Source organism: Trachurus japonicus, chromosome 11 (genome assembly GCF_045865225.1).
Source record: "Trachurus japonicus isolate A0001 chromosome 11, Traja_1.0".
NCBI classification, from domain to species: Eukaryota; Metazoa; Chordata; class Actinopteri; order Carangiformes; family Carangidae; genus Trachurus; species Trachurus japonicus.
This window is the reverse complement of record NC_140917.1, coordinates 1,251,260-1,279,233: the sequence shown is the minus strand read 5'-3', so window position 1 is coordinate 1,279,233 and position 27,974 is coordinate 1,251,260. Positions and strand designations below refer to the sequence as shown.

The following is a 27,974-nucleotide window of genomic DNA, read 5'->3' as shown; positions in this document are numbered from 1 at the left end:
AACAAATTTAAAATACAAATGAAGAGTTCATTTGCAAAAGCAGATAACTCCGTTTTTAAAAAATTCTAGGATCTTCATTTTTAATTTACATAAGGTGATATCAGTCAAACCAAAGTTGAGTGACTTTGAGATATATCAAATATATCAAAAAAAATAAAGTTTTATTGAAAACAACACTTTGCAAAGAATAATTACAAAGCCTCAGCTCATTTTTTTCAAAATGGCACTTATCTGCTTTTGCAAATGAACTCTTCAAATATATAAGACGTAGTAAATTTAGGAAAATGTAAAAGATTAACCGCTGGTATGTCATCACAAAGCACAGAACAGCTGAAGGAAGTGACCTGTCCACCGAGTGTCTTTATCTTTATTATCTCAGTGTCTCAGGCCTGAGAGCAGGAAAAAGACAGGATGATTTAACTACACTGCATTTCTCTGCAGGTATTGTGAGGTTACATGCACCAAAGCAAAGATAAAATATGATACGACTAATAGGGATTAAAGTCAAGTCATTACTTAATCAATCTTGAACCGAGTCATATATGTTTAAAATAAAAAGTCTAGAAATATTCACATGTACACATCCACCTGATTTACACAAAGGTGTAGGAAACTTACAAGTCTTTGACAGTGACGACTGATCAATGACCTGAGAATAGACAGAGTTTTGGTTTGTGCTGAATGACACGGACTCAAACAGCAAAACGACACAGGAAGATTTCACACACACAATCACTTCCTGTTAGCGACGGCGGTCCCGATCACACAGTCGTTCACCTGCAAACACAGAAAATAAAACACATTATGAGTCAAAAATGTGACAAAGAAAACACTGAGGCTGCACGGTTAAAGGGACAACGAGGAGTTTTGGAAAAGCGAAGTGTTCATCCACATTAACGTGAGACTTTTTTATAACCAAATAGAAACTCCTCGTTGTCCCTTTAACTGTAAAGTAACTCAGTGAAATATCAAAGTCTCAGGAGATGCAATTGTTTTGATAAAGATTAGAGTTTTATTCTGAAGAGACAAACTGATGACATGACAAATTGTCAAATCTTGTACCAAACGTAAGTGAAAATGGAAGTAAAAATGACCGTTCACACTGAAAGCACAACTTCTGCCTCTATAATATAATGTTTGTTTTTTTCATAATGTTTTTTATCAGCTCGAGAGAAACCGCTCTGTTCAGTGAGACTGTAGACCCTGAACTGTGACGTCTTCACCTTCATCTTTATCAGGGTTTACACAGGAATCTTGAAGTTAATTCTAACACCTTTTTAAGACTTTTTCAACACCTCACCGCCACTTCAAGCTGTAACCATTTACATCAGTGACACTTAACGTAACAGTTTTAGTTTGTGATAAAGACTATAGACCACTATGATGCAACATAATTCAAAATAGGCTGGGATAATAATAAATCAAAGCAATGTTTTTAGTTTTTTTAATAAACTTTGCATTTATAAAAAAAGATGTGCCTCAGCTTGTTTGATTTAGTTTCCAGGAGAGTTGTAGCCGATATCCGAGTACTCGCTCAACTTGGGCGGCATCCGATCCAATTTACGAACGCACCCACAATAGCTTTTTTTTTTTATGTACCGGTTCATCTTTGTTTTTTAATAAAACAAATAAATTCACACACTTTCACAATGTTTTTTAGGACTCAAAGTCTTGGACAGCTAATTCAGAAAAAAAAACCTTCAAAATGTAAGACTTTATAAAGTAGTGAAAAGACTTTTTAATACTTTTTAAGGGTCTTAATTTTCCCCAAAATTGATTTATCATCACCTTTTAATACTTTTCAAGACCCCACGGATACCCTGTTTATCTATATCTTCATTTGTTCTGTTCTCAAAAACAGATCGAACTCTTTTGCAGAATAAACTAAACCTTGTGAATTTCCCTGCGGTGATAAAGTTCAGTTTATCTACAGTTTCACATCATGTGATCAATGCATTAAACAACGGATGTCACCGACCTTGGTGGCGAATCTCAACGAGTTGAGCGTCTCTCCGAAGCTGTCGGTCTCAGGAGCGACGTTCACGAACATCAGGCTGCAACGACAAACACAAACACAAAAACACAAACACAATAAATAAACTCACATAATAAACACATACATAGAGCCGAAGCGGAAGCAGGAAGTAACAGCACCACGGGTACTCAACTCGAAAAAAGTCTCCATACGAATGAACGGGAGGCAAAGTTTTTATTTCGTGATCCGTTTGAATTGTGCCATGACAAAAACAATATGTCCTCTACCTGTTTAAAACATCACGTTTCATGAAGAGAAATCAGCAGTTTATCGTAAAACGGCAACAGAAGAATGTATTTCGTCTGTGTTTTCAATGTCGTTTGTGTTTTCAATGTTGTCCCCCTGTTGTCCATGTGGCTACTTGTGTGGCGGTGTGTGTGTGTTGCCTCTGTGCCGTCCAAGAGTTCACCTGTGTCGTTCTATGTCTTGGGTTTCTCCTGTATTTTTCTGCGATCTGTATTTTATTGTGATTTGTATTGTGAGTTTTATGTTGGGACTACAGATGGAAATTAGCCCTAGTAGTCTAGTAGCCAGGGGGGGTTCCCATGCACCCGAAAGATATATTTTTCTAACTTAGCTTTTTGTAATCCTTAAGGTGTCTAGTAAATGAATTTTGATGATCCCCGCGCCAATTATTGTCCCATGCATGTTTTTTTTGAACATCTTTTTTCTGCCATCCTGGATTTCCGACTGTGAAAAATGAAAAATTTAAATCTATATAGCTCCTGAACTATACATCCTACAGAGACAACTGACCCCATTTTCTTTTTGTCTTGGCATGAGGAATTGGTAGAGATGAAGATTGCCACGATTAAATCATGTGTGGTACATGAAAAATAAAAAAAACACAAAAAAAAGTTAAAACAACGGCGGAATTCTATCACAGGAACTCCTTCCCAATGCGCCCTATTGACATTTTTTCCTAACTTTTATATTTTTTACAATCTTCAAGAGAATGTTGATGATCCCAACCAGAAATATTATCCCATGTATGTTTATTTAGGCTATTTTGGCTGCCACCACCTGGATTTCCTAACATGATTTTTGAACATTCCGAAGTGTTTAATTTGGCCTTAAGTAGCTTGTGAGGGGTCAAACTAGGGGTTTTCACGATTCTGAGTTGATTGAAAAACATGCATGGGACAATAATTGGCACGGGGATCATCAAAATTCATTCACTAGACACCTTAAGGATTACAAAAAGCTAAGTTAGAAAAATATATCTTTCGGGTGCATGGGAACCCCCCCTGGCTACTAGACTATAGTGGCTAAATCTGGTACAACCATCTCTTCTCTGTTTTAAAATTGATTAATGGTATTGTACACTGTCCTGTAATAATAAACTAAACTAAAAAAAAAAAAAAATTTAGTGTGAAGACGCTCTGCGGACTACAAATCTGGTGTCCCACAAAAAATACGTCACCAACTGACACGGGAAAGGGCGGGCGGCATTTGGTGTGTGACGTCACCTACGCCACCTGTAGTCTTTCTGGTTATGGACTCTTCAGAATTTCATTTTACAATATGTGGCATCACAAGGGGGCAGGTGGGTAGAGGGCTGCTACATCCCTGACAAGATGGCCGCCGCACACACTACACTTCCCAGAAGACCTCACTTCTCTGACAGGTGTAGGTGTTTAGGCTACCTGATTAAGGCAGAGGGGAGAAGAACAAAGGGAGACAGAGGACAGAGAGCTGGAGGTGGAAGGAGCTGGACGGCGACAGACGGAACAAAGACATCAACAAGGGAAGTGATTTAAAGCAGAAGTAAGTGATATATCTGTGTTAATATAAGTCTTAAATAGTTGTATCTTCCGACAGCAATCACTTCTATAGAGTGTTTGGTCTGAAACACGGGTCTGTCAGTCACTCTGCTCTGCTCTGAGCCCAGGAGAAAACTTTCCTTGTATCCTACAACCTTTATCCAATGAGGAGAGAGAACGGCATAAAGGGGCAGTCCTCTCTGTGTGTGCAGCCAAGGGATGCGCGTGAATGTGGTGACGTAGGGACGAGGACTGTTATGGTGCGTTCAAGGCAACTCGTAACTGGTGTTTTTCCGACCTGTGAAGTCGTACCAGTTCGATCTGGTACGAGTTCACGGGTCAGAAGTTACGAGTGGCCGTTATAGTGACTTTCACCGGTAAAACAGGTCGGAGAAACACGAGTGGGTTGCCTGGAACGCTACAAAGTCGTAAGTTGTGACTTGAAGCTGTAACTTACGGTTTCAAAAGCCTGCCTGGAACGCAGCATTAGCCAAAACGACCGGATCACTTACTTCTGCTTTAAGGGAAATGAAAGAAAGACGGACACTTTTTGTTGGACATTTTGTTGGGGTATTGAAAGAGTGAAAGGACCCTCCTCCTCCTCCTACGGGAGTGTTTTCAGTTGGACTTGTATGGGGCTTCGGGGTGGAAGAATAAACCGTCTGCATCTGATTTTTCTGATTCTGGCTTGTTTTTCTAGTTTTTTGCAGTTTTCTGCTCCAGCCTTACCTGCCTGGGTTACCTCTCATGACATCACAAATAGTTTTACAACAAACTGCTGATTTCTCTTCATGAACCGTGATGTTTTAAACAGGTAGAGGACTGATTTTTTTCTCATGGCACAATTCAATCGGATCACGAAATAAAACTTTGACTCCCGTTCATTCGTATGGAGACTTTTTCCTGAGTTGAGGTCCCATGGTGACGTTACTTCCTGCTTCGGCTCCGGCTCTCTATGGAGCCTGATGTCACCGGCAGTGAAACTGGCTGATGAGTTTTGGACCAAACTCCTAGTAAAAGCTGGTTCTCACGTTTTGCTGTTGCCCCCCAGACATCCCTGGAGCAGGTAGGTGAGCTTCGAGTTTCTATACGGGATGTAGCTCTCCTGAAACGACACGACACAAACACAAGTTCAACTTAAAAAAAAAAAAACAGACAGTAGCCATGTTTCTATCCAAAATGATTCAAATTACTGGGAAATGCGCATTAAAAGAAGTTCGAATCGTTTGTGTTTCCATCTACGGACTTTTCAGTTTGTGCGAATCAGGGGATTTTAATTTGAATCACGGCGTTTCCATCATCATTTTCCGATGCAATACTTTTTAGACTTTTTTTTAGACTTTTGTTTTATTTTTTATGTGCAAATAAATAAAACATTTACCTATCTCTCTTACTAGTAAGAAAGATATGAAAAATAAATGTGCAGGTGAGGTCTGAAACCCGAAAGGCTTATAACATGACCTCACCTTGATCTAACACATAATTGAAGCACAGTCAAGAAATAATAATCACATACCTTGTGCAAGGTATAGAAATAATACAATTAAAAAAAAAAAGAAAGGAAGGAAAAAGATGAAAAAAACAGGGAAGATGTTGGTAGTAAAAATAAAAGTAGTAGTAATGATAACAGCACTAAATAAATAAATAAATAAAAAGGGGTGAGACAAGAAAGTGAGACAAAAGAAGAGAACAGATGAATTAAGTTCAAGTAAACACTAAAAAGGGAAAAGAAAAACTAAAAAACAAAACAAAAAAACATGGGGAGCTAGGAAAGCAAAATTAAAAGTCAAACCATGTTTTGATGTTCAGTTAATTTTAACAGTTTCTTTTTAAATATTGCCAAGGAGGAGGAACTATCGGCTAATTGACTATGTTCATTCCATAACATCTAGATGCATCTGATGGAAACGCAGCTAGTGAAGGTTTTAACACGCTCATGGAAACGCAGCTAGTGAAGGTTTTAACACGCTGATGGAAACGCAACCAGTGAAGGTTTTAACACGCTGATGGAAACGCAACTAGTGAAGGTTTTAACACGCTGGTGGAAACGCAACCAGTGAAGGTTTTAACACGCTGATGGAAACGCAACCAGTGAAGGTTTTAACACGCTGGTGGAAACGCAGCTAGTGAAGGTTTTAACACGCTGATGGAAACGCAGCTAGTGAAGGTTTTAACACGCTGATGGAAACGCAGCTAGTGAAGGTTTTAACACGCTGGTGGAAACGCAACCAGTGAAGGTTTTAACACGCTGATGGAAACGCAGCTAGTGAAGGTTTTAACACGCTGGTGGAAACGCAACCAGTGAAGGTTTTAACACGCTGATGGAAACGCAACCAGTGAAGGTTTTAACACGCTGATGGAAACGCAACTAGTGAAGGTTTTAACACGCTGGTGGAAACGCAACCAGTGAAGGTTTTAACACGCTGATGGAAACGCAGCCAGTGAAGGTTTTAACACGCTGGTGGAAACGCAGCTAGTGAAGGTTTTAACACGCTGATGGAAACGCAGCTAGTGAAGGTTTTAACACGCTGATGGAAACGCAGCTAGTGAAGGTTTTAACACGCTGATGGAAACGCAGCTAGTGAAGGTTTTAACACGCTGATGGAAACGCAGCTAGTGAAGGTTTTAACACGCTCATGGAAACGCAGCTAGTGAAGGTTTTAACACGCTGATGGAAACGCAACCAGTGAAGGTTTTAACACGCTGATGGAAACGCAACTAGTGAAGGTTTTAACACGCTGATGGAAACGCAACCAGTGAAGGTTTTAACACGCTGATGGAAACGCAACTAGTGAAGGTTTTAACACGCTGGTGGAAACGCAACCAGTGAAGGTTTTAACACGCTGGTGGAAACGCAGCTAGTGAAGGTTTTAACACGCTGGTGGAAACGCAGCTAGTGAAGGTTTTAACACGCTGATGGAAACGCAGCTAGTGAAGGTTTTAACACGCTGATGGAAACGCAACCAGTGAAGGTTTTAACACGCTGATGGAAACGCAGCTAGTGAAGGTTTTAACACGCTGATGGAAACGCAGCTAGTGAAGGTTTTAAAACGCTGATGGAAACGCAACCAGTGAAGGTTTTAACACGCTGATGGAAACGCAGCTAGTGAAGGTTTTAACACGCTGATGGAAACGCAACCAGTGAAGGTTTTAACACGCTGATGGAAACGCAGCTAGTGAAGGTTTTAACACGCTGATGGAAACGCAGCTAGTGAAGGTTTTAACACGCTGATGGAAACGCAACCAGTGAAGGTTTTAACACGCTGATGGAAACGCAACCAGTGAAGGTTTTAACACGCTGATGGAAACGCAACTAGTGAAGGTTTTAACACGCTGATGGAAACGCAGCTAGTGAAGGTTTTAACACGCTGATGGAAACGCAACCAGTGAAGGTTTTAACACGCTGATGGAAACGCAGCCAGTGAAGGTTTTAACACGCTGATGGAAACGCAGCTAGTGAAGGTTTTAACACGCTGATGGAAACGCAGCTAGTGAAGGTTTTAACACGCTGATGGAAACGCAGCTAGTGAAGGTTTTAACACGCTGATGGAAACGCAACTAGAAGGTTTTAACACGCTGATGGAAACGCAGCTAGTGAAGGTTTTAACACGCTGATGGAAACGCAACTAGAAGGTTTTAACACGCTGATGGAAACGCAACTAGTGAAGGTTTTAACACGCTGATGGAAACGCAACTAGAAGGTTTTAACACGCTGATGGAAACGCAGCTAGTGAAGGTTTTAACACGCTGATGGAAACGCAACTAGAAGGTTTTAACACGCTGATGGAAACGCAGCTAGTGAAGGCTTTAACACGCTGATGGAAACGCAGCTAGTGAAGGTTTTAACACGCTGATGGAAACGCAGCTAGAAGGTTTTAACACGCTGATGGAAACGCAGCTAGTGAAGGTTTTAACACGCTGATGGAAACGCAACTAGTGAAGGTTTTAACACGCTGATGGAAACGCAGCTAGTGAAGGTTTTAACACGCTGATGGAAACGCAGCTAGTGAAGGTTTTAACACGCTGATGGAAACGCAGCTAGTGAAGGTTTTAACACGCTGATGGAAACGCAGCTAGTGAAGGTTTTAACACGCTGATGGAAACGCAACTAGAAGGTTTTAACACGCTGATGGAAACGCAGCTAGTGAAGGTTTTAACACGCTGATGGAAACGCAACTAGAAGGTTTTAACACGCTGATGGAAACGCAACTAGTGAAGGTTTTAACACGCTGATGGAAACGCAACTAGAAGGTTTTAACACGCTGATGGAAACGCAGCTAGTGAAGGTTTTAACACGCTGATGGAAACGCAACTAGAAGGTTTTAACACGCTGATGGAAACGCAGCTAGTGAAGGCTTTAACACGCTGATGGAAACGCAGCTAGTGAAGGTTTTAACACGCTGATGGAAACGCAGCTAGAAGGTTTTAACACGCTGATGGAAACGCAGCTAGTGAAGGTTTTAACACGCTGATGGAAACGCAACTAGTGAAGGTTTTAACACGCTGATGGAAACGCAGCTAGAAGGTTTTAACACGCTGATGGAAACGCAGCTAGTGAAGGTTTTAACACGCTGATGGAAACGCAACTAGTGAAGGTTTTAACACGCTGATGGAAACGCAACTAGTGAAGGTTTTAACACGCTGATGGAAACGCAACTAGAAGGTTTTAACACGCTGATGGAAACGCAGCTAGTGAAGGTTTTAACACGCTGATGGAAACGCAACTAGAAGGTTTTAACACGCTGATGGAAACGCAGCTAGTGAAGGCTTTAACACGCTGATGGAAACGCAGCTAGTGAAGGTTTTAACACGCTGATGGAAACGCAGCTAGTGAAGGTTTTAACACGCTGATGGAAACGCAGCTAGTGAAGGTTTTAACACGCTGATGGAAACGCAACTAGTGAAGGTTTTAACACGCTGATGGAAACGCAGCTAGTGAAGGTTTTAACACGCTGATGGAAACGCAGCTAGTGAAGGTTTTAACACGCTGATGGAAACGCAGCTAGAAGGTTTTAACACGCTGATGGAAACGCAGCTAGTGAAGGTTTTAACACGCTGATGGAAACGCAACTAGAAGGTTTTAACACGCTGATGGAAACGCAGCTAGTGAAGGCTTTAACACGCTGATGGAAACGCAGCTAGTGAAGGTTTTAACACGCTGATGGAAACGCAGCTAGAAGGTTTTAACACGCTGATGGAAACGCAGCTAGTGAAGGTTTTAACACGCTGATGGAAACGCAACTAGTGAAGGTTTTAACACGCTGATGGAAACGCAGCTAGAAGGTTTTAACACGCTGATGGAAACGCAGCTAGTGAAGGTTTTAACACGCTGATGGAAACGCAACTAGTGAAGGTTTTAACACGCTGATGGAAACGCAACTAGTGAAGGTTTTAACACGCTGATGGAAACGCAACTAGAAGGTTTTAACACGCTGATGGAAACGCAGCTAGTGAAGGTTTTAACACGCTGATGGAAACGCAACTAGAAGGTTTTAACACGCTGATGGAAACGCAGCTAGTGAAGGCTTTAACACGCTGATGGAAACGCAGCTAGTGAAGGTTTTAACACGCTGATGGAAACGCAGCTAGAAGGTTTTAACACGCTGATGGAAACGCAGCTAGTGAAGGTTTTAACACGCTGATGGAAACGCAACTAGTGAAGGTTTTAACACGCTGATGGAAACGCAGCTAGTGAAGGTTTTAACACGCTGATGGAAACGCAGCTAGTGAAGGTTTTAACACGCTGATGGAAACGCAGCTAGTGAAGGTTTTAACACGCTGATGGAAACGCAGCTAGTGAAGGTTTTAACACGCTGATGGAAACGCAGCTAGTGAAGGTTTTAACACGCTGATGGAAACGCAACTAGAAGGTTTTAACACGCTGATGGAAACGCAGCTAGTGAAGGTTTTAACACGCTGATGGAAACGCAACTAGAAGGTTTTAACACGCTGATGGAAACGCAACTAGTGAAGGTTTTAACACGCTGATGGAAACGCAACTAGAAGGTTTTAACACGCTGATGGAAACGCAGCTAGTGAAGGTTTTAACACGCTGATGGAAACGCAACTAGAAGGTTTTAACACGCTGATGGAAACGCAGCTAGTGAAGGCTTTAACACGCTGATGGAAACGCAGCTAGTGAAGGTTTTAACACGCTGATGGAAACGCAGCTAGAAGGTTTTAACACGCTGATGGAAACGCAGCTAGTGAAGGTTTTAACACGCTGATGGAAACGCAACTAGTGAAGGTTTTAACACGCTGATGGAAACGCAGCTAGTGAAGGTTTTAACACGCTGATGGAAACGCAGCTAGAAGGTTTTAACACGCTGATGGAAACGCAGCTAGTGAAGGTTTTAACACGCTGGTGGAAACGCAGCTAGTGAAGGTTTTAACACGCTGATGGAAACGCAGCTAGTGAAGGTTTTAACACGCTGATGGAAACGCAGCTAGTGAAGGTTTTAACACGCTGATGGAAACGCAGCTAGTGAAGGTTTTAAAACGCTGATGGAAACGCAACCAGTGAAGGTTTTAACACGCTGATGGAAACGCAACTAGTGAAGGTTTTAACACGCTGGTGGAAACGCAACCAGTGAAGGTTTTAACACGCTGATGGAAACGCAACCAGTGAAGGTTTTAACACGCTGATGGAAACGCAACCAGTGAAGGTTTTAACACGCTGATGGAAACGCAACTAGTGAAGGTTTTAACACGCTCATGGAAACGCAGCTAGTGAAGGTTTTAACACGCTGATGGAAACGCAACCAGTGAAGGTTTTAACACGCTGATGGAAACGCAACTAGTGAAGGTTTTAACACGCTGGTGGAAACGCAACCAGTGAAGGTTTTAACACGCTGGTGGAAACGCAGCTAGTGAAGGTTTTAACACGCTGATGGAAACGCAACCAGTGAAGGTTTTAACACGCTGATGGAAACGCAGCTAGTGAAGGTTTTAACACGCTCATGGAAACGCAGCTAGTGAAGGTTTTAACACGCTGATGGAAACGCAACCAGTGAAGGTTTTAACACGCTGATGGAAACGCAACTAGTGAAGGTTTTAACACGCTGATGGAAACGCAGCTAGTGAAGGTTTTAACACGCTGATGGAAACGCAGCTAGTGAAGGTTTTAACACGCTGATGGAAACGCAGCTAGTGAAGGTTTTAACACGCTGATGGAAACGCAGCTAGTGAAGGTTTTAACACGCTGATGGAAACGCAGCTAGTGAAGGTTTTAACACGCTGATGGAAACGCAGCTAGTGAAGGTTTTAACACGCTGATGGAAACGCAGCTAGTGAAGGTTTTAACACGCTGATGGAAACGCAGCTAGTGAAGGTTTTAACACGCTGATGGAAACGCAGCTAGTGAAGGTTTTAACACGCTGATGGAAACGCAGCTAGTGAAGGTTTTAACACGCTGATGGAAACGCAGCTAGTGAAGGTTTTAACACGCTGATGGAAACGCAGCTAGTGAAGGTTTTAACACGCTGATGGAAACGCAACTAGTGAAGGTTTTAACACGCTGATGGAAACGCAGCTAGTGAAGGTTTTAACACGCTGATGGAAACGCAGCTAGTGAAGGTTTTAACACGCTGATGGAAACGCAGCTAGTGAAGGTTTTAACACGCTGATGGAAACGCAGCTAGTGAAGGTTTTAACACGCTGATGGAAACGCAGCTAGTGAAGGTTTTAACACGCTGATGGAAACGCAACTAGAAGGTTTTAACACGCTGATGGAAACGCAGCTAGTGAAGGTTTTAACACGCTGCAGCCTCTCAGTGTGGTTATTGAGTCAGACCTTGTTGGCCAGCGCCGTGATGACGAGGCCCAGGGTGGAGAGCGAGCCGTTGATCGCCGTCATCTCTTTGAACCTCTCTCCCTGGGACTGGCTCTTGACCATACGCTCACTCCCGGCCAAGTCCACCAGGCACAGAGTGGCTGCACACACACACAGACACACACAGACATGAAGCTTTAACAAACACAGTGTATACTATACAGGGTTTATACAGGAATCTTGAAGTTAATTTTAATACCTTTTTAAGACTTTTTCAAGACCTTCTCAATATTTTTCAATAGGCTACCTCACCGCCGCTTCAAGCTGTAACCATTTACCATTTATCAGTGACACTTTTAATGTAACAGTTTTAGTTTGTGATAAAGACTATAGACCACTATGATACAACAGAATTCAAAATAGGCTGGGATAATAAATAAAAGGCAAAGTTTATATATATATATTAGAAAAAAAACATTGCTCCACTCTCAAAAAACAAAGACAACAATCTTCTTTTCTTTTTTTATGTACTGGTTCATCTTTGGGTTTTTTTTTTAATGAATAAATTCACACTTTTACTATATTTTTTAGGACTCAAACTCTTGGACAGCCAATTCTGAAAAAAACCTTCAAAATTTAAGACTTAATAAAGTCGTGAAAAGACTTTAATACTTTTTAAGGGTCTTAATTTTCCCAAAATTGATTTATCACCTTTTAATACTTTTCAAGACCCCGCGGATACCCTGATATAAGTCGCAGTTATTTTTTAAACATTTAATTACCGTAATAGCCGGGTCTCATATAATGGCCGGGGCTTTGTACGTGAGGAAGATGAAGATAAGCTAATAGATGACATAGCATATATTTTTGATGTACAAGTCGTTTCTGATTATAGGTCGCATGGCCAGACAAACGACTAAAAAAAGCACGACTTATAGTCCGGAAAATACGGTAAATGTTTAAGACACATTACTGTTGAATCATGGGAACTGATATTTTCACCTCGTGCACAGAGCTCATGTGATTTGTGGTTTAATTAATTTTCTATATTTATGACATTATGACATCTCCATGTATGTGTAACATCCTGTAGAAACTGAATTGCCTTTCGGGGACAAATAAAGTTTTCTCCATCTATCTCTGATCCGTGGGTTCACACTCACACTTGCACTTCATGTCCCTGCCAGCGTTGACGCCCTCGATGTCCAGCTGGAAGACGGAATGAGAACGAGACGAGCGCTCGTTTTGAGCCGTCTGGGCCGTGGCGCGGTTGTGGTTCGCCAGGGCGATCAGACCGAGGACCTGGGGGCGGAGGCAGAGAGGTATTTTATTTTGAAATAGTAAAGAATGTGCATGGTTCAGATTAGTGATGTCACGATTAGACATTATCTTGGTACGATTATCGTCAGAGAAATAATCACGGTATTACGATTATCACAATTATTTAATTTCACAACAAATCAAGTAGTCAAAATATATAATTACACTAATTATTTACACAAAATAATTTAGGTAATATTGAAGTCATTAATTGTCATCGATACCAAATCAAACCACATTCCCACCAATTCAATGTTACATTAGGTAAATTATCTTAATTTAAAGCTGCCCTGTGGAGTTCTGCTCATTACGAGCCATCAGCCGTGTTTTTTTTCGAGTAGGCTACTGCAACAGTCAGCCTGCGCCGTTCGATGACGTTAACCCCCCCTTCCCCCCCTCCCTCCCCGAACGGTAAGTGCAGGTAACCAGGCAACCAGGTGACTGGCGAAGTAGGAAGAGAAAAAAAAGTTGTGGTCATTCAGCTTTGGCATTTATTTAGGGGTGTGACCTTATACATGTGTAAACGTTTAGTAAAAAAAAAAAAAAAATCCCTAAACGATATCTAGGCCTACACGCAATTTATTTTCATATTTTTATACATAGGCCTACATTTTGGGGGGGGGCTGGGTGAAAAATAGTCCCGCACACTGTCTTAATTTAGAGAAAACTATGATTTAATAAAAATGATGCTGTGACGCGCTTCCCTCCTCCAAAATGTGTGTAAGTGCGTTTTTTCTTTCCTTTTTTCTTGTCTTTTTTTTTTTTTTTGCGAGCGAGTGTGATGGCGCCGCCACGCCGGGTCAAACATTGCTTTTCTGGTTGCCAAAAAATATTCTAAGCAAATATAGCCTCCCTAAACACAAACAAATAACCTTAAACGGATTGAAAAGGGGTCTCGGGACATTGAAGACGGCCGAGGACTGACGAGACGTCAGCTGGTTGCTCCTGCCCGGTCTGTCCTCCTCTCATCAGCACTTCAGCACCTGTCCTGGGCTGCACCGTGTCGGCTCAGCTCAGCTCGCTCCTCGTTTTAAATGACTTTACTCCTCTTAAAAGTAGCGTAAACAATTTACTGTTCTGATCACTCATACGCGTGTATAGTTAGGCTATACGTTGCATTATTATTAGTTATAGCTACTTCAAAAGTAAAGGACGGTGGAGCGAGCCAAGCTGTAGCCCAGGACAGGTGCTGAAGTGTGGGAGAGGAGGGAGAGACTGGGCTCCGCGGGGCTCTGGCAACTAGCGGCGGATCAGAGAGGGTGGAGGACCGACATGACAGGGGGTCTGGGTCTCCTGGTACCTGTGCGGTCCAGGACCGCGGAGGTCAGCGAGAGGGGGGGTACGGTGGTCGACTCTGAACGCGCTCACCGGGCGGATCTCTCCAGTTACGGTGCGGTGCGTGTCGGGGGGAGGGGGGCGGGACGAATCCGCCGTCGGGTCTCCTCCGCTCCGGTGGCTGCAGTGTCAGTGCTTCCACCGGCTGCATATCAGACTAGACAAAAATAAGATCACATGTTCTTCTTCTCTTCTGTTTACCAGCGCTCTAAACCCTACGTCAAATCCGAACGTGTTGCGTTGCATGCGTAATTCCCTGTGCGACAGCGCGGGAAAGTCGCTCCTCAGAGGCAATTGCGCTCCTGGGTAAACCAGGGACTGTTGTGTGGTGGAGATGCGTTCAATGATCATCCTAATAAGTCGTTTGGCAGTGGCTGCAATGTAACGGACATTGTTTTATATGTATAAACTCCACAGGCCAGCTTTAAACCAGTATCTGTGCATTTCCCTATTTTGGCGCTTATTTGCCTGATCCACCTTTTTCCGAACGTCAAAAACGTAGCCGGTTTTGCTCTTCCGGTGGAATTTTATGTTTACGTTTCCATGGTTTCGGTAGTCGCGGTAAATGCATGGATTTCTTTTCTTTTCTTTTTTCAATGAAAATCTGTAAAACGCATGGATCATCACACCGGCTTTTAACAGTGGATATCACACAGACTGACATCCGTGTTAAAAGCCAGCGTTAATAGATCCATGCGTTTACCGCAACTATGACAACGACTGAAAACCATGGAAACGTAAACGTACAATTCCACCAAACCGGCAAAACCGGCTTCGACCACAGATGACGTTCGGAAACTTGTGGATATGGTTCCAACATAATCTTTTTTGTAAAGTGGCGGTATTTAGGAATCATGACGATGAATTAATTGTGGCGTTTAATACCGTGGTTATTTGTGAAAACAAGTAATCGTGACATCCCTAGTTCAGATGTGTAAATTAAAAAAAGAGAAGAATATCTGCCCGTCGTACCTGATCCTCGGTGACGACCTTCTCGTAGGTCAGGTTGGTGACGGTCGTGTCGTTGTTGCTGAGCTTTCTGATCTCGTTTTCTGGCCTCTTACCGGCCTTCCCAGTGTAGAGCAGGTCCCGTAGAGTATCGTTGTAGATCTCTACAAAACTGGCCGTGAAGGTGAACTAGGGTGAAAACAGAAACAGGATTACATCTCCATCTCTGACAGCCAACAGGACAGGCTTCCTACAGCTTAAGCCAAGTTAAATTTAAGACTTTAAGACTTTTTTAAAGCCACTTGAAATGAAATTTAAAGCAGAAGTAAGCAGAATATTTGTGTTAATATAAGTCTTAAATAGTTGTATCTTCCGACAGCAATCACTTCTATAGAGTGTTTGGTCTGAAACACGGGTCTGTCAGTCACTCTGCTCCGAGCCGAGGAGAAAACTTTTCTTGTATCCTACAACCTTTATCCAATGAGGAGAGAGAACGGCATAAAGGGGCAGTCCTCTCTGTGTGTGCAGCCAAGGGATGCGCCTGAATGTGGTGACGTAGGGACGAGGACTGTTATGGTGCGTTCAAGGCAACCCGTAACTTGTGTTTTTCCGACCTGTGAAGTCGTACCAGTTCGATCTGGTGCGAGTTCACGGGTCAGAAGTTACGAGTGGCCGTTATAGTGACTTTCACAGGTAAAACAGGTCGGAGAAACACGAGTGGGTTGCCTGGAACGCTACAAAGTCGTAAGTTGTGACTTGAAGCTGTAATTTACGGTTTCAAAAGCCTGCCTGGAACGCAGCATTAGCCAAAACCACCGGATCACTTACTTCTGCTTTAATAATGACTTACAATAAACACAAATGCAGAAGAAAAAAAAAAACACCACATCAATTACATAGGGTTAGGGACAATTTTGCCCACTTCCAAGGTAAAGCGACTGCTACATGAACATTGGATTGTGTTTCTTTCCAGCTGTCCTTTCAAAATAAATGCATAAAAAGTCCGGAAAAAAAAAAAGACTGACTTTTGAAAACCGTAAATTACAGCTTCAAGTCACAACTTACGATTTTGTAGCGTTCCAGGCAACCCACTCGTGTTTCTCCGACCTGTTTTACCGGTGAAAGTCACTATAACGGCCACTCGTAACTTCTGACCCGTGAACTCGTACCAGATCGAACTGGTATGACTTCACAGGTCGGAAAAACACGAGTTACGAGTTTCCTTGAACGCACCATAACAGTCCTCGTCCCTACGTCGCCACATTCACGGCGTCCCTTGGCTGCACACACAGCCCTGCATGCCGTTTTCTCTCCTCATTGGATAAAAACTGTAGGATACGATAAATGTTTTCTCCTGGGCTCAGAGCAGAGCAGAGTGACTGGGAGACCCGTGTTTCGGTCCAAACACTCTATAGAAGTGATTGCTGTCGGAAGATATAACTATTTAAGACTTATATTAACACAAATATATCACTTACTTATGCTTTAATGAATTCAATGCCTTTTAAGACTTTTTAAGGACCCTTAAGAACCCTGCAGAAACGGATCAGAAGCAGCCAATCACCTCCCAGCCTTGTGATCCCAGCTTCTCCGCTGCTTTGAAGATCTGCTGCACGGCTCGGGGAATGACGCCTCTGCTCTCGTCGTGCTCGCTTCCCTCCATCGTGTAGGTCTTCCCGCTTCCCGTCTGGCCGTACGCGAAGCAGCAGACGTTGTAGCCGTCGAGCGCCGACTGCACCAGCAGAGAGATCTCGTCAAACACCTGAAAACGAAGCCAGAGAAAACTCAGTGAAACTTCCTGCTTCAGTCACAGCTGGATTTTTTTTTTATATTGTGATGTTTGTTTCTGTTGATTACCTCCTGCTGTGAGGCCTTGGGGCCAAACACTCGGTCAAAACTGAAGTTGTAGTTCTTCTGGGTGTCGGCCGTTTTCCCTGTGTGAGACTGAGCAGCAGAGAAAGAGTTCAGTTCTGGATTCATTCACTCACACACAGAAAAACAACCGTCACTTGTTCTTTTATCTGTGAATGTGATGCCACCGCAGGCTCCTCACCTCCTCCGTTTTGGCCAGCGTGATGGTCTTGTCATCACTGGCTGGGAGCTGGATGTGTCTGCTGAGGCCTCCATCCACCAGAGGGCGCACTCGGCAGAAGACTCTGATGTTACCCTGCAAGAGAAGAGCCATGGACACACTCAGGTTGTGTCCGAAATCATTCCCATCTCCCTACTCACTATATAGTGAATTCAATATAGTGACTCACTGGTCAAATAAAACACTTTCGGACACTACTCCGCCGCACAGTTAATTAAAACGTTCCGACCGCGATCGTAACGGCCGGCGTAGAAACCATGGATATAGAAATATTGAAAAAATTGAAGCAGTTCAGAGACGAGTAACCAAATTAATCCCAGGTCTGAATGTGATGTCATATGAAGAAAGATTAAGGCACTTAAGACTGCCAACTCTTGGGTGTAGCATAGACCTACGGATGTACCAACATAAAAAGAGGAGTAAAGCAATATATTAAGCGGTAATATATATATATATATTTAAGCATCAAAAATGTTCAATCAAACCCACATAGTTTGTGTCACAACTAAGCATAAAGTCTGCTAGCTTAATGCTAACGTATAATGTAAAACCTCATAGACGGGCTAACATAAATTAGCCTCGCTATCCAGAGTCTGTGGTCAGTTTATAACGCTTGTTAGGAAATTAGCTCCGATGTTTGTTGTGGGAGTCTGTGGAAGCCGCGACCGGACAACTCTGACAGCTGGACACATTTATTGAGGCTGCTGCACTACTGCATTTATTTGGTAGCTACACCGGTCACTACTGCATTTATTTGGTAGCTACACTGGTCGCTCTGGGCCGCTGTGGTAACGGCCATCCATGACCACCCATCCGTGCATGATGGGATATCTTGCTCCGGTTAGTGGCCATCGGATGTTCACTACATTTCGCGGTGAATTGTGGGATAGATTCAGAAGGGGATTTCGGACACAGCCTCAGTGTTCAGTCGGAGAAGGGAAACCGTGAACCCAGGGACCGGACTCGAGGACTCACCTTGAGCTCCTGGATGGTGTTGTGCAGCCGCCGTCGCTCCATCTCTCCAGCGTGAATCTCGTCCCGCTGCTGGGCAACCGTCTCGGTGAGGGAACGGACCTCCTGCTCGGCGTCTGCGAGCGTCACCTGCACCCGGGACAGAGTCGACTCCTGGACGGACATCTTCATCTGGAGCCGAAAAACAAACAACAACTTCTGTCACATTTTGAATTCAATAAACACCGATGACACCCGGTGATTCATCTGAATGTGGCCAGTTAGAGCAGAAGTAAGCGATCCGGTGGTTTTGTCTAACTTCCTGTCAGCCGATGGAGTTAGCAGCCCCCGCCCTCGTCCCTACGTCACCACATTCACACGCATCCCTTGGCTGCACACACAGAGAGGACTGCCCCTTTATGCCGTTCTCTCTCCTCATTGGATAAAGGTTGTAGGATACAAGGAAAGTTTTCTCCTCGGCTTACAGCAGAGCAGAGTGACTGACAGACCTGTGTTTCAGACCAAACACTCTATAGAAGTGATTGCTGTCGGAAGATACAACTATTTAAGACTTATATTAAAGGGACAACGAGGAGTTTTGTTAAAGTGAAGTGTTTTCACTCTACATTTATGAGCCTCCGCACCGTGAAATTCTTTGACCGGCGCAAGACAGACTCATGTTTTGATTCACCAAGAATTAAAGTCAGAGGTTGGAAGACGATCACATACCGTCGTAGTTCCCACCATAAACGGCGATTCGGCGGCGTTATTCTCATGACTCGCCACGAAACCGAAAGTAAAGAAACGCTGGTCGGCTCGCCCAGCATTTCCACCACCACTAATAATAACAAAATAAAACGATATATTTATCGAAAATGGGCCCATTAACTCATTGAGTGCCAACCACGTAATTTCTCGTTTTTCGTTCCCATGCGTTGAGTGCCAAAAACGAAATTTTTCGTTTTTTGCTTTTTTTTTTAATTATGAAAATAGACACTTTAATACACATTATATGTAAATTTGGGGACTCTACGACGAGGAGAACTGAAATAGATGACGATCAAAGTCACATGACAGCTCATGATCTGGAAGTTTTTATCATAACTCAGCTTCTGCAAACGGAGTTCTGCATGTGGATGCAGCAGCTGCTCCGCTGCTGCTCCGCTCTCACCCGCGAGGCTGCAGCAGCTGGGAGCTGAACCAGGAAGCTCTCAGCCCACTGTCCCGCCCGGTCTTCATCTGGAGCAACACCGTGTCCTCCCCAAAGTCCTCCCGCGGTAAAATCTGATGGTCTCTGGACCAAAGCAGACCGGCACCACCGACCCGTACCACAGAAGGACCGCGACCACCGGCGGGACCGGTGTTCGCGAGCCGCTGTGGCCGGCAGAGCCTCACGTTCCGCGGCGAGAGGCTGTGACACGGCACGGTGCGTCTGTGTTATTGTTGTTTAGTGGCGCCCCCCCCGCCCCCGATGGTGGTTTTGTGAATAGAACAACAATTGTTGTGTATATTTATCTTATACGAGCCCTTTGATCCAGAAATGCGAGTGTCTGAAGAGCGACAGACACAAACAGCGCACCTTTCATAAAAGACGCTCTATCTCCTTTTCTAGAAAAAAAGGAGGGATTTTGGTGAAACCCAGCCATGTTTAGCTTGACTTTTCTCAGGAACGGAGGCACGTAGAAACAAACGGTTTGTGGCCATTTGAAGGATAAAGTTAAACCTTTCAAATGAGCTACAGTATGTGTTGGTGGCAATAATATAGAATACACTATGGCTCTAAAATAAAAAGTCAAATATGGTCTAATTTGCCGGTACACTTGACTAAAACTTTGGAAAGGAGCGCGGCACTCAATGAGTTAACAAGTGTGGGTAGCGTAGATTCATCCACATTAACGTGAGACTTTTTTATAACCAAATAGAAACTCTTCGTTGTCCCTTTAACACAAATATTCCGCTTATTTCTGCTTTAAGACGGACAAATCATTTTACGTAACGATGCTGCACACCCAGAATAAAACGACTCTTGTGATTTGACGTGGTACCTTCAGAGTCTGCAGCTCGGCCTCTTGACTGTCTCGCAGCGTCTCCATGACTTTGTATTTACCCTCCAGGGTGGAGAGTTCCTTCTGGAGACCGTTTCTGTCACTGCTGACTTTGGTCAGTTCCTCCTGTACTCCCGACAGTTTACGCAGCTCCTCCTCATACTCCCTTTAATCAGATTATAAACACATGGATTAGTAACATGAAATGTAACGGGAGCATGTTTAGTTGAACATGAGAAGCTTCTCGCACCTGATCTGCTCCTGCCGTTTCTGCAGCTGTTTCTCCACCTCGTGCAGTTTGTTTTTGTTCTGGGTGAACGAACCTTTCAGATCCTCGTTCTCCTGGTTGACAGATTTGATCTTTGTCTCGTAGTTGCGGACCTTGTCCTGCATGTCACTCACTTTGCCTTTTAGGTCCCATGGCGGCCGGCGGGAACCTGCGCCCCCACCTGGAAACAAAAGCATCATCACCGGGTGTGACAGGACTCCTCCTTGTCACTTGTCAGAGTCAAACTACTTCCCCTCTGTTGTATATTCAGTCATTAAAGGGACAACGAGGAGTTGTGGAAAGCAGTGTGTGTTTTCATACTACATTTACCATGAGCCTCCACGCGCACTGTGAAATTCTTGGACCGGTGCAAGATGGACGTCGTGCCAAGAATGTTTTTCATTCATCAATAATTAAAGTCAGAGGTTGGAAGACGATCAGATACCGTCATAGTTCCCACCATAAACGGCGATTCGGCGGCATTATTATCATGACTCGCTGGGCAGCGTCCGCGAAACCGAAAGTAAGGAAACACTGGTCGGCTCGCCCAGCATTTCCACCATTAATTAAAGCAGATATCAGTGGAATGTTTTTGTTAATATAAGTCCTAAATAGTCCTATTTTCCGTCAGCAATCACTTACATGAAGTATTTCAGCCTAAACACGAGTCTCTCCGTCACTCTGCTCTGCTGTAACCCGAGGAGAAAATTTTCCTTGTGGGATACAAGTGTTATCCAATGAGGGGAGAGAACGGCATGAAGGGCTGTGTGTGCAGCCAAGGGATGCGCGTGAATGTGGTGACGTAGCACGAGGACCAATTGATGCCTGACAAGGGCGGGGGCTGCTAACTCATGGTGCGTTCAAGGAAACTCGTACTTTGTGTTTTTCCTTCCTGTGAAGTCATACCAGTTCGATCTGGTACGAGTTCACGGGTCGGAAGTTACGAGTGGCCGTTATAGGGAACTTTCACAGACAACAGGACGGTAAAAACACGAGCTACGGGTTACCTGGAACGCTACCAAGTCGTAGTTGTGACTTGAAGCTGTAACTTACGGTTTCAAAAGCCTGCCTTGAACGCAGCATTAGCCGAAACGGCCGTGCCGATGATATCTGCTTTAAAATAACGATAGAGGCAAAACAATATATTTATCGAAAATGGAGCCATTAAGTGTGGGTAGCGTAGATTCATCCACATTCATGTCAGACTTTTTTATAACCAAATACAAATTCCTCGTTGTCCCTTTAACTAAGCACCAAACATTCATGTAATTGCTATGACATGATTTCATGAGGACACAAACATGTGATGTGGATTTCTCACCTGCTTTCGTACCAGCAGATGCAACAGGTTGTTTCACGTTTCCATTTTTTGCTGCAACCGAAGCTACAGACGGTTTCAGGACACCTGAGACAAAAAGCAGAAAATCTTTCACCACTGTCAGGAGGTAAACCTGTGCAACGCTGCTTTACACATCTAATCAGTCACTGCTCCACATATAATATAAAGGTTCATGAGCACAATCCTGACTTGAAAACAAACTGTTAAACATCCAGCAGTGACTTTACTCCCGCACCGAGCCAACAGATCATCTCACCTCTGGAGGGAGCAGCAGCCACGGTGGCAGCTCCCACGCCTCTCGCTGGCCTCGCTGTGACGGACAAACAGAGATGAAGAAAACCATGTATAATAACAGCAAAAAGAAATCTTGATATAAAAGGAAAATATACAAGCTTGGAGAAATAAAAGAGATCAAACTGTGCCGACTCTGAAATGTTACCAGAGATGAATAACACCAGATATAAATCCTGAGAAATCCCTGCATGAAATGTTTTGTGCATTTTCTGGTCTTTGTGAAAAACTGAAATATTCTGAGACTAAATTTGGAGCAGGTAACTCACAGATCGGCGCCCGGGAAGAGGCCAGAGGAGGCCGTCTGCTACCAACGACCGTAGCTGCTGCCTGGGGTTTGACGGTCTCCGGGTCCTTGCGGAGCTTCTTCTGCAAAAAAACACAACCAGCGGCGTGAACAAAGAGCTGTGGAAATGACTTTGCATGTACAATCATCTCAGGGATGAACATTTACCAAGTCTGCTGGATGTGCATGTGGACAAAAGCTCATTTACAGAACCCAGAGAGCAGCGTAAATCTGACTGAATCCATTACCAAGCAGATGAAGATGTTGGTGGTTTTTTTTGGTACAAACCTGAGCAGGCGCAAAGTCTTGGCCGCTCTCTGAGGCGCTGCCGGCAAGGGCTCTCTTGCCAGACATCACTGGTAATCGGGACATGCTCTGCTGAGAGGTCAGAGGTAAACCATGGTCAGATCAGGACAACATGTCAATCTTTTTTCTTTTTTTTTTAAAAACAACTTTATTGACAACAAGAGTATACACAGGACTGAATACAGTTAGATGAAATAAGTGTATACAACATTAATACACAACCAAACAATCATAAATACGCCAGGGGATGACAGCAAGACAGAAAAAACATAAACTTAAATAAATATTTTGTAAAGCTTACAAAGATCATAAGTTTTAACAGCTTTTTTATTCTCACAATCACAGAGGGAGGAGATATATTGACCAACATATGCAGACAGTTCCAAGAAGTTTGGCTTCTTACCAGAAAATTTAGACCTATGTATATAAAATTTGGATAAGATAATTAACAAATTAATCATATAAAACTGAGAATTTAGTTTTTTATCATATTCAGTGTAGCCAAACAAAACATTTTTCCAGCATAAATTAAACTGGGGATAAATATGATCACTGATAAAGCGTGCCAGTCTGCTCCAAAGTTGTCTGGTGTGTGGGCAAGACCAAAATAAATGAACCAAGGTTTCATTGACAGAGACACAGTGGGTACAGTTCACATCAATGTCCTTCTTAAGCCTTTGTATATAATGATTAGTTGGGTAAAATCTATGAAGCATCTTAAATGAAATCTCTTTGACCTTGTTGGTTAAAAAAAACTTATTAGGTAGTAGCCAGACTTTTTCCCAATTAATATTTCCAACAAATGTAGACCAGTAGGATAAAGCAGAGGGTGAACTTACAATGTCTTGTTGAAATAGTTGACGAATAAACTTATTTTTATTTTTATTATTACCTGTGAAACAAGCTTTCACCATTTCAGTAATGTTTAAAGACATGGGCAAGTTGTTGTTTACATTAAGATTTTTAAAGAGAGAAATAATACCCGAGGGCACAGCATCAAAAACAATAGAAAAATCCTTGGGTGTGACAGGGATTCCATACCGTTGCATAAATTCAACATAACTGTAAAGACGCCCATGTCGGTCAAACAACTGACTCAGTAAAAGTATATTGTTATCAAACAACATGTCAATCTTCTGCCAACAAGGAGCACAGACTGTGACCACCATGTCTCTCAGATCAACAACAAGTAAAGCAAAGACAATGCTGGAAACCATCTTTGTTTTTGAGCAGGAATAACAGGTTTAAACTAATTTCAATATTCGTCCTGCTGTTAGTCTGATGAAGACCCGCTGCCTTAGATCAGATGTAACATTATAATAAATGTCTTGGTGTGTGTAATTAGAAGAGAGGAGGAAAATCTAATTTCAACGTTAATCTCGTTAGATTCAGATTCACAAAGACAGTTTACGTTAAAATGCTAAATCTAATATGAGTTAGCGTTAGGACAGACACAGTAACATAAATGATTCTCCAACATTAATCAGTGAAGAGGATCGTTCGGATTCATCTGTTGATTCACATTTAGCTTCTACTTTTACAGCAACAACAAACCAGAGCTACGTTAACGTTAAGTTACAGCAGAGATAAGACAAGACAGACCGACACGACACTATCTTTTGAAACGGAACCAAACATACAGTAGTGCTTCTCTAACTTACCCAAACATAAGATGTGTCGTTTAGATAACTTGTAAAATAACAATGACATTTCATTAGTTTGATTTTTGCCACAAAAACGGCGAATCAAAGTTCATGTTATTAAGTTACCGAACTAACGTTAGCTCGAGCAAACACAAACAGTGAATGGAAAACAGCAACGATAAACCGCTGAATCAACCGTTTACGTGTTGAATATAAGCAGATGTTTGTAAAAACCGTTTATCAACCCGGGAGATGTGAAAGTATTTGTTTTAATTTATGAAAACATTTCATTTACCTGAAAACACGGTTCTGTCGTCTCTTCTTGCTGCTGTGTCTTCCACCGTCTCCGACCGTTTGAATTTGAAATCCAACTGTTTTGGTGGGCGCTTCGGATGCGCTGCCGTGATTGGTCGAGACAGCACAAACCGCTTCGAATCCGCTGCCGTGATTGGTCGAGACAGCACAAGCCCCGCCTCTGTGTTTTTGTACGCTCGTTGTGTTGTATGGAGTGTCCCGCTCGGGCGGCTTATACACTTTTAGCACTGTTCACAACCCTGGTGGTGGTGGTGGTGGTGTTGTTTTAAGTATTGAACGCCACAGTAGGAGTCACTCACCAACCGTTAAGAAACGTCGGGCGGCTTTTTACGATACACGACATTTTGTGAACGGTCTCATTAAAAGTTATAAATACATGTAGTATAGCCGTTAACTCTAATTTCGGGGTTTGATGAGCTGTAAATCGACCTCAGTTTGTTGTTTTCGTGTTATCGTAACAGCGCAATGTGACGGAGGTAAGCTTTATCTTTTATTTTTGAAATACACCGGAAGTACAACAAGCTAGTAACGTATCTAGCATCTAGCTTGACTTGAATATGTTTCTGTGGACTTGAAGATGAAACCATTTCTCACTTATTTTTATCATTGTGCTTACAGTAAAACTTTTTTGGAATGATGTTCAACACTTTGTGCAAGTGAAAACAGGAAGAATGATCAGTTTCCAGGAAAAACACATCTTTATTTATTATGAATGAAGACCAAGACAAAGACTTTTGCTTTTTCTGTCAGTTAATCTTGAATTTGGGGAAATTTCACATCCACAAAAACAAATGGGCCAAATCCAGACCGAACATTGTAACTACCTACTACATGAACTGCACTTTTTTTTTTCTTGTGAACACCCACACAAGAGATTAAATAGTGAGTCTCCACACCAGATAGTTGGACCAGTCGCAGCCTGGTCAGGTGCTACATGAACTGATGAAGCCTCTTGGATGAGAGGTGAAACGTCTTCCTAGACAAATAACTAAGTCCAGTTGCTTTCGATTTAACCTCCTTTGAAATACTATGACCTGGAAAAATGAGAATATGCACCGGCTTCATGAACTGCACTGTTATGCTGCCACAATCAAGGACATAACAAATAAGAAAGCCGCCAAAACGTAGCTACTCTATATGGAGAAATTTTCTGTAAGTGACTTGTAAAGGCCTCTGGCTGTCTTTTGTTTTTTGTTGTGTTTTTTTGTTTGCTTTATTGTCTCTCTTTCTGTTCCCATGGATGTAGTATACTGATGTATGCAATTTCTGTGTCGCACAATAAAAGAAAAAAAACAAACAAACACCCACAACACCCCAGATATTAACACAACTAGGGATATTTTTTAAATGGTAGCAATGTATGAATTAAATCTGTTGCGTTATGCATTAAAAAAATAAAAATAAAATCTAGTTTGACAGTGCTGGGGTAGTTCCCCGATGTGGCCACAAGATGGCAGACAAACACACCACTACGTTGCACGTACACGGTGTAGTGAGCTCATCCACAGACAAAGTACACCTGTACACATTCAGGCCGAAGTAAAAACAGAATAAGACGATGTAGTAACGGTAAAACAACTTGTTATTTATTATTTTTCAGAACTTAAAGAAGGATATAAGGACCAGACCAGAGTTTTGTTGTGATGAAGAGAAGAGGACAGTCACACCAGGTGTGTTCAGCAGCACTGCAGGTGAACTCCAGGTGAAGCAGTGAGGTCCCAGAGTGGATTCAACATCACAGGTGACCCCTTCTTCTGTTTCACATCCAGTGTTTGGGAGGAGAAGGAGGAGTAGGGGGAGCTAAATGTTTTTTTTCTTCTATATAAATAAGTGGTGTAAAACCTCAGTCCCCTCTCCCTGCTAATTTGGGATGAATCATACATTTATTAACATCCCATAGGCTATTGATATATTGTAATTACATCTGTAGTTCACAATTGAGGCTCTTATTATGGGGGAATTCTTATCATTATCCGACATGAATTTATTTCCTTGCAAGGAAAGGTCAGTTCTACCAGAGTGGGTGATGGTAAAGAAAAGACCAAGACAATGGGGAGACCGAAACACTTATACCTGAGGAAACGCCCCCTCAGGTATGCCACACCCCTTCGTCTGCTGCAGGGGCCGGTCCAATACTCAGACAGTGTGTTTTCAATGCTCTTTTGTCTGTTGCAGGTATTGGCACCGACCCCTGAGGGTTTATTTTCACACCTGGGGCATCCTGCAGGGTTACATGTTAAGAGGTCTAGACATTAGAATACACAAATGGGTAACAAACAAAGGAGTTCTGATACCCTGGGAGGAAAGCAGGGGGTGGGGACGTCTCAAGTGATTAAAACAAAAGAATATTCAAATTTACCATTACAATTGATATGTTTTATTAGTTTATAGCCTCATGACTTTGACTTGACAAATAGGCAGTCATATTTACACTCATCTTTCATCACTTTATTATCATATTGTGGCCAGATGCAATGCTTTGCTTCTTTCAATTCCTTGTTTATTTATTAAGTAAAATAAAGTTCTTCGAGCCCTTCACTACCAGCTCCAAACTATGGAGAGCAGAAGATACCAAAGAGCCACACAAACAAGCTGTAGAGGAGAGACAATGAACAAGAGTGGAGGGAGGGCATCATAGGAAATGTACTGGTTGTGTTGTATGTTTATTAGGTCTGTCAATCAATGAAAAAAAACAAAAACGTAATAATCGCACAATTTTCTGTAATCGTGATTAATCGTGATTAATTTACCAATGAATTAATTGAATTTTCTTTACTTAAGACTGAAGCTTATAACAAATATGTATTTATGTAAAATCATCAAATTAATGTAGATTAAACACAAAGGTAGTATATTTAAATTCAATGACTATTTTAATGACTTTCTTTAAACTTCTTTAAACGCAACACTTTTGAATGGTCCAAAACACACACTATGGCCCAATTCCGATTCTATTTTTCATCCCTACCCCTAGCCCTTGCCCTTAACCCTTGCCCTTGAAACGGAGCTACAAGGAGTAGGGTTGAAAGTCAACCCCTACGAATTGGGACACCACTTCAACAATCACATACGTCATCAGTCGTCTCTGCTGGCTTTCACATAAGCAGACGTGACGAGCTTTTGCCACAAATCCTCTAGTCAGAACCACGTTAACTTAATAAAATAAAATAAAATTTAATGAAGACTGATCGGTTCATTGTAAAACATTTATTTATTGATGTAAATGTGGTGATTTCTGTATAGGCTACAGATCCCCCAGGCAGCTG

The 27,974-nt window shown here is 42.6% G+C and overlaps 1 protein-coding gene across 1 annotated transcript; it reads right to left on the bottom strand.

The window, feature by feature from the left end:
• Positions 1-717: 717 nt before the first annotated feature.
• Positions 718-24,755, bottom strand: kifc1 (kinesin family member C1). The gene is made up of 17 exons (XM_085790284.1): positions 24,689-24,755; positions 22,733-22,822; positions 22,428-22,527; positions 22,124-22,177; positions 21,850-21,933; positions 20,511-20,709; positions 20,261-20,426; positions 18,240-18,407; positions 17,226-17,339; positions 17,030-17,116; positions 16,737-16,934; positions 15,197-15,361; positions 12,733-12,871; positions 11,591-11,730; positions 4,830-4,903; positions 1,979-2,054; positions 718-777 (listed from the first exon to the last, which is right to left on the bottom strand). Exons 2-17 carry the CDS (start codon positions 22,814-22,816, stop codon positions 733-735), a joined length of 1,893 nt encoding a protein of 630 aa, XP_085646410.1. The 5' UTR covers positions 22,817-22,822; positions 24,689-24,755; the 3' UTR covers positions 718-732.
• Positions 24,756-27,974: the final 3,219 nt, after the last annotated feature.